The sequence below is a fragment of the Monodon monoceros genome, unplaced genomic scaffold (genome assembly GCF_005190385.1).
Source record: "Monodon monoceros isolate NGI ecotype Baffin Bay Population unplaced genomic scaffold, NGI_Narwhal_1 Super_Scaffold_7, whole genome shotgun sequence".
Taxonomy (NCBI): domain Eukaryota; kingdom Metazoa; phylum Chordata; class Mammalia; order Artiodactyla; family Monodontidae; genus Monodon; species Monodon monoceros.
The window spans coordinates 84,187,845-84,199,302 of record NW_021703784.1 but is presented as its reverse complement, the minus strand read 5'-3'; the positions used below and the strand labels follow the sequence as shown (position 1 = coordinate 84,199,302).

At 43.2% G+C, this 11,458-nt stretch overlaps 1 protein-coding gene across 9 annotated transcripts in view; it reads right to left on the bottom strand.

Moving 5' to 3' along the window:
* CD44 (CD44 molecule (Indian blood group)) overlaps positions 1-11,458 on the bottom strand; it is an 86,648-nt gene that overhangs the window by 2,420 nt on the left and 72,770 nt on the right. For all 9 annotated transcript variants that reach the window (XM_029207268.1, XM_029207259.1, XM_029207260.1 and 6 more), the window contains 3 exons: positions 11,009-11,074; positions 6,645-6,716; positions 4,458-4,536 (listed from right to left, as the gene is read on the bottom strand). In XM_029207268.1, coding sequence (XP_029063101.1) covers positions 4,458-4,536; positions 6,645-6,716; positions 11,009-11,074 — 217 coding nt within the window. The remainder of the gene's footprint in view (positions 1-4,457; positions 4,537-6,644; positions 6,717-11,008; positions 11,075-11,458) is intronic.

Below are 11,458 nucleotides of genomic sequence, written 5' to 3'. Positions count from 1 at the left end.
AAGGATGCTTGACTTGTGATGGTCTGTGGGGCCGGGCATATGGATGCAGTCCATATAGACAAGAGCAGGGGCTTGGAAGGCCTGGTTTGGGGACCTTAACGCTGTGTGACCTGGGGCAACTCACTTCACTTCTCCGAACCTCAGCTTTCTTATCTGTAACACCAGGCTGTTGAGAGTACCAGTGTCAAAGGATTGTGAAAATCCCTTGAAACAGAGGTTGGCACTGGATACATAAGTCTACCACTGTTTTATTTGTTGCTCTTCTGAACAACGTGGGGTGAGGAAACCGAGGCCTTGGATAAGCACTTAGAACAGTATCTGGAACACAGTAAATGTTCAAGAAGCACTTGTAATTGTTAACGTAACCAGAGCCATATGAAATGTGTTTGGTTTGTTTCTTCTGGCTACCTCCACCCACCTTGTTATATTTGCTCTGAAGATGATGGAAAAGGCCAAAGGTGGACGCTGCTTACGTCTTTTCAGATTGCCAGGGGGGATCTCATATGTTCTTTGTTTTTGATAGTTTTTTGTTTAAATTCAATTTTATTGAGTGTAGTTGATTTATACAATGTTGTGTTCATTTCTGCTGTACAGCAAAGTGATTCAGTTATACATACATATATACATATACATTCTTTTTCATATTCTTGTCCATTGTGGTTTATCACAGGATATTAAATACAATTTCCTGTGCTATGGAGTAGGACCTTGTTGTTTATCCATTCCATATATAATAGTTTGCATCAGATGTTTTTTGGAGAAAAGGTGTCTTATTAAAGTAAATCCCGTTCACCTACCTAATGTGTACTTGAGAAGTTGGATGAAATATTGTGGGGAAGTGATTTATACTCATAAAAAATGTTTGTGCAAGGGGGTGAAGTGGGGAGTAATGTTATTACCCTAAACGAAGCTGATTTTGAAAGTGGGTAACATTCAACGTGCAGGCTTAGGAATATTGGGCTTGGGTTTGGTCCTGACCCCATTTCCCTTTGGATTCATGGTCTCTGTTTTTTTGTCTGAGTTCTTTCAGGAGGGCAGGGTGATGCTCATAAATAACTCAGCCCAATATTTGGTGCTCCGGGCATTTCATAAGCACTTTTAAAAAGCAAGTTCTAATTCTTTCATTCTTATTAGTTATAGGAATGTTAAAAGAAACATTAGAGCTGAGGGTACTTCAGAGGTGATCCAGCTAACCTCTTTTCTGAGTCCAAGAAGTCGAGCATATCACGCGAAGCTACCCCGCTAGGTATGGCCAGGAACTACACCGGATCTGCAACTTTATGACTTTATGACTCTAAAGGTCAGAAATTTTTACTGAACTGCCTCTGGCCTGTATCTCCTTTCCCCTTCAATCTCAGGCATTAGCTGAGGATGTACTGACGACACGATGTAGAAGATGCCAGACCGAAGCCTGGCCAGGAGCGGGTGGGGTTTAGAACCCAGGTAACATATATTTAGGGCATGGGGGAGTTTATCCTGAAAGACTTGGGTGGGTGAGGAGTAACTTAACAACTGACCTTCTGTCTCTTCTACCTGACAGTCCTTAAAGATATTTAGAGATTTATTTTGCATTGTGTTGGAGCTTTGCAATTCCATCCAGTAGCCACCAGCCAGATGTGTCTATTTAAACTTAAGCTAACTCAAATGAAATAAAATTGAAAATTCACTTCTTAAGTCGAACTAGCCACATTATGAGGGCTCAGTAGCCACAAGTGATTAGTGGTTGTGTATTAGCACAAACGTGGAACACTTCTGTCATCACAGAAAGTTATACTGGACAGCTCTGTAGAGGGCAGGAGATTGGGTTAGCAGAGATTACAGTGGGCTACACTGCTACAGCTTTATGATGGAACTCACGGATCACTTCCTCGTGGAAGCCCATGTTTAACTCTCCCACCCCCACTTCAGCAATTAATGCTTTTCCACTTTTATCTTTTAACTGTAAGTAACATAACAGGGACTGGCCCAGAGAATGTTCTCAATAAACATTAGCTGACTCAAATTCAACAGGCCAATAGTGTCACGAAAGCTCAAGATTCTTGCAGAGAAGGGATGGTACCCTTTTCGTTGTAATGTCTTCCTCTTCTCTGCAGTGTTGACTGTCGTAGCCACCCCTCAAAAGAGGTTTGCTGAATAAATGAATGGCTGCTGTAGGCTTCTTATCTTCAACCAAACTTTCTTTGATGAAAATAGGATTCTGTATCCCTCTATAATGCAACGCGCGAAGCAGAAAGGCCTCAGCCTTTTAAGAGGATTAGAAATGGGCTGGCGGCTTTAGAAACACACTGCACACTCGGGGCCTGTGCAGCTGTTAACCACCCTTTAGCTACGTGGCAAATCTGTTTTTGATTATCAAATCAGGACACAGTAATTTACAGCATCCAAGCAGCTACTTTCCCTGTGAGACACTTGCTGTGCCAGCTCCTGTGTGTCCCTGTTTGCCTGTTGCCAGGGTGACCACTGGTCTTGGCAGGAGGGGGAGGAAAGCAAGGGGGCCCGTTTTTGCTGCAGACATGATGAGAAGCGACACAGGAGCTAACCAGCTACACTGCAGGGACTCCAGCTGCTCTGGGGACAACTGAGATGCTTCTCCAAGTTCTCCCCCACGCTGCGAGCATCTGAGGCCAACGTTTCTATGGTGACGTGCACAAAGCTTATGGACTGTATATGTGAGCAGAAGTGGTGCATTCTAGGGCCTGGAACAAAAGGATTGATTTCTGACAATAAGAAATTCATATTTAATTGAGCAAAAGTCATCTAGGAGAAAACACAGAGGCCGAGGGAAAGTATAAAGACTCTTTGTAAGGGCTCCCTCAAATCGCATTATTTAAATTCAACTAAAAATAAAAAAATCTCTTTCCATTTAGTCATGGGAGACTTCTAGGAGGTCTTTCAGATTTATTTTCCTAGTTTTTGTTCCTTATACAATTGGCTATCATGACTAATTTTTTTTTATTTTGCCCTCAAAGGTACAGATAGCAACACAGCTATTCGACTTTAAAAGCACTTTCTTTAACTTGTACCAGTGTAAAACGACATTATTTGATTTCCTCCGATAAGTATGGGCTGTAACACGGCAATGAAATGAGCTGTTTCTTGCTTTCCAAAAGCCAACAAGAAAGATTCTAGAATTTTCTCCAGGTCTTTCCCCAAATGGAGGGGCATTTTCTGGCCTGTTAGATGATCTAGTGATACAATCAATGTGGTCCCACTTGGATGTAAGATTCTTTTGCCTTATAAGAAGGAACCTCAAGGCATGTTTACCAAAGGTTAAATGTTCCCCTGCATTTGCTTGGAGAAAAATCGTGGCTCTTTAGAACATGTTGAACAAGAAATTTAGAATTACACTTCTGGAATACCCCTGTGAAAGCTCATTTCCTCTGATGCTAGAATTGCTGTTCTCCTTCACTTCATTTTAGGTAGCATTATTTCTAGAGCCTGGTCACAGCTCCATCAGGTATGTGCATTGTGTACGTTCCAAAACAATAGGCCTTGGTTGAGGTCGGAGAGAGGGGACGTTTGACAGTATGAAAACAGCCCACATGCCAGTTCTAGGGAGCTGTCGTTTTTCAGACTTCCCTAAGGAAAGTTTTTTATTGTCTCATACACCTCAGTCTCAGGGAACTCTACCTAGGCCGTAACCTGAATCCTTTCAATGACAGCTTCCAGAAAGCAGAAAATACTGTCATTCCAAAAAAAAAAAAACCCAGCAAATAAAAACACAAACCCGATACCTGCTTTAGGTAAGGGTTCTAGAACTTTCTAGGGGCCTCAGACAGGCTAAAGGGCCAACCCCTGAAACTCTATATAGCGTTTTTGTGCACTATGAATTCACAATAAATATGTGTTTCATGAATCAATGAATGAGTATATCTTTTATGTCTTCCTGGTGAGATATTGTACAACTTTCAGCACATAAGAGTCTCCATGGGCTCAACCCCCCCCAGAATTAAGAACCACAAAAAAGTCAACCACTATTTAAAAGCAGATGTCCAAATAATCACAGTCTCCTTTCTCTAAGGAGTATATGCCAGAGCAGAGCTTCTTCAACTGTACTGTCCACATGAATCCCTTAGCTCTTATCAAAACACAGACTCTGATACGGGAGGTCTGGGGTAGGGTATCTCATGCTGCCTTCCTAACAAGCTTCCAGGGCACGGAGGCTGCTGGTTCCAGGGGCTACACTCTGAGTAGCAAGGACATATCACCTAAGGCTTTTCAGTTTTAGATTAAAGTATGGTTGACTTACAATATTCTATTAGTCCCAGGTATACAACCTAGTAATTCGATATTTTTATAGATTGTACTCCATATAAAGTTAATATAAAACATTGGCTATATTCCAAGTGTTGTACAATATATCCTTGTAGCTTATCTATTTTATACTTAGTAGTTATACAGCCCAAGTTTAAATGATGCCCTTTCAAAGTTGAAGGCCCTGAAGAGCATCCCCTTACCTTCTCCTACTGTTGACAGCGATGCAAACTGCAAGAATCAAAGCCAGGGCCAGGAGAGATGCCAAGATGATCAGCCATTCTGGTGGGAAGCAAAAGATATCCATGAACTTGGGAAATAAGCTTGTGAAAACAGAAATGCACTTTACAAATTGACCTGGTCCAAAAAAGAATTACAGTCAGCTCTATACATGGGATCAAGCAAAGGTCCAGTCAACAGCCAGACAGTACTGGAAGAATTATTTTGCTGTAGGTCTTTGCCCAACAGGACTCTTGTTTTCATCCCTTATCATCAGTCAAGATTTCCAAGTCCCCCAAAGAAAAACACGTTTCCAAAAATGTGTAGAATGACCTGTGGAAACCTGTAGATGCCTTTGGTGCAATGTTATTAAATAAATTAAAGGAACATTCCTTTCCTATATGAGAGCATTCACCTTACATTTTATTAAGGAACAAAAATGGAGGCCACTAGTGGGTGGGCAAAAGGACATTCCTGTGTGTATAGGGCAGGGTCATTTGGCAAAACTTGTCAAAATCCTTCAAGATATACAGCCTTTGATCCATCATTAACACTTCTAGGAATATATAGGACCTCAGACTTAGCTATAAAGATGTTTATTACTGTGCTATTTGTGATAGTAAAGTTGGAAACAACCTACTATCCAACAATTAGGGACTGGTTAAACGAATTAGGGTACATCCATTGTATTGTGTACTAGGATACAGGGGAAGAGTATTTAATGACACTGGAAAGCTGTAGCCAACTAGTTGGGAATGTAGTTTACTAAACAGTGTGTATAATTACATGTTTGTATAGAAATTAGATCGAAAAATAACAGAAAGGACATACATGAAAATGGTAACCATGGTATTCCTGGATGGTGAGGTAGATAATAAGGGATTTATATTTTTACCCTTTTGTTTAGCTGTATTTTCAAAAATGTCTCCAAAAAGTAATGTATCACTTGTAGACCAATAAAATGTTATTTATATGTTTTAAAACCAAGCTTTAGTGGGATTAAAATATGACTTGACAATTTGCAAGTCAATTGCAAAGTGGGCCGTATATCCACGCAATGAACTAAAGCTTAAGGAACAAGAAAAATGGGAAGCCATTCACTGGCCATTCTTCTTTGGGAAGCTTGATTCTCCTCTGATTTCCTGCTCAGTACTGCCTCTGTCTGACCTCTCCCTGGTTAGGTGAGTTTGGGGAGGGAGGTAGAGTTAGGAGGTGGGGAGGCTGACAGGAAGTAACCATTTCTGTTCTTTTCCCAGGGTTCTAGCCCTGAGATGCTCCATATTCACTCTCACTAGAGCCGGGGAAAATCTTGCTGCCTGATTATAGCAAACTGCATCCCACCCCCCACCCCCCCAGCCCACTCCCCCTCTCCACGTGCTCTGCTCAGATAAGCCGAGGTAAGGGGACGCGGCCCACACCACGTTCTTCCCTCTCCCCAAGGGAGGCTCAGTCTAGAGACCTCTGAAGAGCAGAGTTAAAAGAGTCATTTACAACCCTAGGAAAAACCTTCCTTTATTGTAATCCCCCTTTACAAATGCCCAGTTCTGAGCCCAAGTGGAATAAAGAATTTGCCTCAAATGCCTTAAATCCTTATGCTCAAGGGAGCCAAGTGGCCCAGCCTTCTCACTGCACATCACACATTCTGAAACTTTCTTCCGTCTGGATCAGTAAAGACTGTCCCTCGAGAAAAAGTAGTTTTTCTTTTAGTTTTTATGCCAGAAGAATATTCTCACTCCTCCTAACATGACTCTTGTATCTCCCCATTGTCTGCAATGCAAGGGGAAATTTACACGCTTCACCCAAAACCCGGAAGTAAAGCGGTAACTGGACTGGGATAGGAAAAGGATCAGGGGATGACAAGGAGCCCCTGGGGTGATCACTCATTTGGGAAGGAAGCTGTAGTAACTAACATGGCGCTTCTATGGGACAGACCAGGGACAGGTCTAAATATGAGCTCAATCTATGGGACCGAGATAAAAAGAAATGTCCCATCCTTTCCCACCAAGAGGCTGTGGTGCTCTCATTCACCCTTTAGCTTGAAAAGAGGAGCCATCAGCTTCAAGGTTAGACAGGCAGGAGAATACGCTTTCTAGCTGATCTCTGCTTCCTTTCTGGGACATTCAGAGAGACCCACTTTTAGCATTATTTTTCCTTCACAGCTCAAAACTCACCTGGAATTTGAGGTTTCCGCATAGGACCTGAGGTTGTGTTTGCCCCACGTTCCTGACTCCCACTTGAGTGCCCTAAAGAGAAAAACAACATCTCTCAACCAAAGTTTGGCACGCATAACCACGAGTTCCTTACAGAGCAGCACATAGGGCCAAGCTCTATGCGCTGCATCACCGTAGAGCTATTTATAGATTCCAGCCACAGACATTTATAATGTGTTGCATGGAAAAACACCTCCCCAGAAAAACTCGGTTTGATTAAGGCTAAGGTTTGGAAATGTTATTTTTCTACAAGAGCATGAGAATTCTCAGCAGCAGTACTATGCAGTGTTTAAGAGGCTGTTAAGCAGGACAGCCCTGGGTTCAAGCCCTACTTCTGTCTCTTGCCAGCAACATCTGCTGGGTCAAGTCATCCCTCTCTAGGTCTCAGTTTTCCCACTCATAAAATGGGGTAATAATAGAATCCACTTCATCATCATTTTACAGAGGTTTAAAGAAGTGCACAAGAATGGTAATTGTGTGCAGTTCCTGTAATAGGGAACAACCTCTGTTTCTATTACAAGTCAATCACTAAAGAGATGCTACCTATAAGCTTAAATTATACATAATGGCCCATCTTTGGGAACCCTGCCTCCCAGGGAATGAGCATTATGGTAAAATATCTTTGTTTCACCCATAGGAAACATTCTGATCAGCCTCACCTGTGAATGACTGCAGGAAGGAAGAAATTAACACATCCCCTCCGGAGGCTGACCGGAAACCAGGAAAAGTTTGACTTTATTCCCTCCTCTTTTAGGATAAAAGAAGCCTGAGTTCTAACGCAGGCAAGGTCATTCTTTGCGATACCAGTCCATCTTCTCGGTCTGCTGGCTTTCTGAATAAAGTCACTATTCCCTGCCCCAACACCTCATCTCTTGATTTATTGGCCTGTCACGCAGCGAGCAGTACGAGCTTGCACACAGTCACATTACAATTTTCTGTTCTTAACTTAGGACCTTGCTACCCTGGACCAGCAACCTCACACGGGAGCTTGCTGGGAATACAGAGTCTTAGGCCTCATCCCTAACCTCAGAATCCTCATTTTTAACAAGATCCCTAGGGGATTCAAATGCTCCAGGTAGTTGAAAACAAATCTAGAAACCACGTCCAATATCTTCAATAGATATAAATATAGGTATTAAAAAATACGGATTTGGGGTGGGAGGGGCAATGGCCCCTTCTGTCTGTGAAAAATCACCTGAAGGAGTGAGTGTGCCTGTTAATGTATTCCTGAAGCATGCATTGCTTAGAAGACAACATTTTCTACTGCTACAAAACCAAATAAGAGACAAATAAAGGATCTCAAACTGGAAGGAACAGGAAGTATCACAAGATAAAGAATCCAAAAGTCAGAACGGGAGGTTCATCAAAATGATGGAGGAGGGGCTTCCCTGGTGGCGCAGTGGTTGAGAGTCCGCCTGCCAATGCAGGGGACACGGGTTCGAGCCCTGGTCTGGGAAGATCCCACATGCCGCGGAGCAACTGGGCCCGTCAGCCACAATTACTGAGCCTGCGCGTCTGGAGCCTGTGCTCCGCAGCAAGAGAGGCCATGATAGTGAGAGGCCCGCGCACTGCGATGAAGAGTGGCCCCCACTTGCCACAACTAGAAAAAGCCCTCGCACAGAAACGAAGACCCAACACAGCCAAAAATAAGTAAATAAACAAAATGACGAAGGAATTATGTTTTAAAAGAAACTTCTAAGACATCTTGTGAAGGACACTCACCCAAATGAAAGTTTTGGTTTGTGTGTGTGTGTGTGTGTGTGTGTGTGTGTGTGTGTGTGTGTTTTGTGCTTCCTCCACTGCTTCAAAGTGAAATGTGAAAAATTCCCACTAAAATCAACTCTTTTTCCCTACCCAATAGGACCCCACTGCAGAATCCTGAAGGCTTCCAAGAAAAAAACCAAGGAAGTCTGTTTGGCTAATCAATGAATGAAGATAGCCAGGCCTTAAATGGTCTTTTCTCAGAGGGTCAAACTGCAGACTGTGCATAGGGGACTCTGCAATTTTGATGGCTGTGGTTATTTTGGGTAGAATGGCTCCTGTTTATGCAATTTGATGTTCTTGTTAAACTCAAAATGGAGCAAAACAAAGTCTACCAGACATCTGGCTGTTTCAGCAGGCCATTTTGACAGTGGCCTTTTACTTTACCAATCTCAGAAGGAGTCCAAGGGGCTTCCTCTAGCTGCCTCCCAGATGCCTTGGTCATTATTGGCAGGTGTTTGCCTGTACAGGTCATGGGATACTGGCCATCTAAACTAGAGATCCTTGCCTTGAAAACCACCTAAGAGGTACAGCCACTCTCACTGGTCTTTCTCTGACTCATAGCAGTCTTTGATATTTGAATGGGACGCCACTAATGGATCACAATCCCTATTTTGATTTTCAAAAAAGTGCTCCCAGCAAGGAAAGATCTGGGTGTGTGTACAACCAGATGAAACCTCCCGTTTGAACAATACACACCTGCACAGGAGGCAAACAAAAGAGACTGCTCCCGCCCACCTGATTCTCACTTCAAGCAAGAGCTGAAGAAGCTGGAGGAAGATGGACAAGACACAGCAGGCCGCCTCGCCTTGCGCCCTAGAGGCCTGCAAATCTAGCCCGGGTAGGGCTGGATGGGGAAGTTCTGCAAAGAGGGATGCTTGACAGTGCAGTTGGGAGGTGAGATCCAATCTAAGACATATGCACAGAGATCATTCAACTGGCTCTGACTGTGAGGAAAAAGTCTAAGACAGTGCTAATCAAACTTCAATATACATACAAACCACCTAGTGGGGGAGGGGTGGGGGAGGCCTAGTTAAAATGCAGCTCTTGATTCAGTTGGTCTGGGATGACCGGGGAGTCTGCATCTCCTGCCAGCTCTTAGGTGATGTCCCTGCTGCTGGTCCAGGGACCACACTTGGAGTGGCTGGGGTCTCTTGATTTTAAAGAGCACTTCCTTTTAGTCAGAGATCCATATATCATTTCCAAAGCACTTTCAAATTCCTGATACCACACGCTCTTCACAAGAACTCTAGGAGGTAACGGAGGCCAGTGTTCTGATCTCCTTTTTACCAATAAATTGAAGCTAGGAAAGGCTAACTGCCCCACCCAAGGCCCCCAGAGAGCTTGGGACTTCTGTCTTTATTTTAGGAGCACTTCTACTAGGCCCTTACATCCCTGCGCTCTTACAGTATAGGTTATTACTGAAGCCACCATGTAAATATCCATCTTCATATTTGCTGTAAGTGTGTGAATCTTCAAGCCTGGAAGTAACCCTACTCCCACTTGGGCATGAAGGGGAGGACAATAGTTCATATGGCTTACCTGGTTTGCATGGGGTCACCTGGACTGGTGACTGTCAGGGAGACCACAGTGAGACCGCACTTGCTGCCTGGAGTAATGTTTCTAGGGGTGTGATCATTACAGTAATTACGGCAGTAATGATGGTCATTACAGGGTACTCTCTCCAGATCCGGCTTCTAGAGGCAATATGAGACCTCTGGGCTTGAAACCTGGCTCCACCACTCAGCTCACTAGTCATGTTAACTCAGCCAGGTTGCTTAGCCTCTCTGAGCCTTAGTTTCCTCATCTGTAATATTGGGCTAATAATAGTACTGACATAATTAAATGAGTTAATAATAGATGAAACATATGAAATCACTGATATTTGACTGTTGACCTACAGAAATGGCAGTTTCATATGGTCCAACCTAATACATGTAAAGTGTTTAGAACAACGCCACCAGCACACAGTAAATTCTCAATAAAGGCTAGCTATTATGCCATGTTCGGGGAGGGGAGGTTATGCTAAATGCTTTACAAGGATACATCATTTAGTCTTTAAAAGAACGTCCTGTGACAATTATTATTATCCCAATTTTATTGCTTAGGAAATCGAGTCTCAGATCCTTTAAACAAGGTCTCTCGTTAGCATGTGGAGGAGTTGGAATCAAACCCAGGCCGTTCTTTCTCCAAAACCCATGTTCTTAATCGCTCTGGTGTAATGCAATGTTAAACTGAGCGCCTGCCTGAATTCTTCCTGATCCTTTCAGATGGAAGTTTTCTTGAAAGCAGTAGTTTTCAAAGTGGAGTCCCTGTCCCAGCAGAATCAGCATCACCAGAGAACTTATTAGAAATACAAATGCTTGGGCTCCACCCCAGACCTACCGAATCAGAAACTTTAAGGATAAGACCCAGCAATGTAGTTTAATAAGCCCTCCCCGTGACTGTGATGCATGCAGGGAACGTATGAGAACCGCTCTTCAGGAGACACTGACTCATACTTCATCAATAGTCAGCAGGTTCAATAACAATGACAGGAAGTGACTAAAGCAGCTCACACTCACCAGCTGATTCGGATCCATGAGTTGTATAGGACCTCTCGCTGGGGTCATGGGGTGAGTCTTGGTCTTCTGTAAGGAGCAATAAAGGGAGGTTGAGTACTGTGTGCTCAGTTACACTGCCACCTGCTTTTCCTCACGTGTGCATTTTCACACAGCCCATCACAAAGTTTAGCCTTTTAAAGGTAGCCAAAAACAATGACAAAGCAGCTTCGAATGGGTTCCACGATATGATGTTCATTGCTCCATCTAATGATGAGTGGTCTAGAGCTTTAATCAAAATTTTAAAAACTGGGACAGCACAGACCTGCGAGGATGACCATAGGAAGTGTGGCTTTAGTAAAAATCCCCAAACTGTAACACTCTACCAAAAATATTATGAGGTCTTAGCAAGTGTGAGGTGCGGATTTGATGCTGTGTCTTTGAAATAAGGACTATATGCTTTGGATCATGACA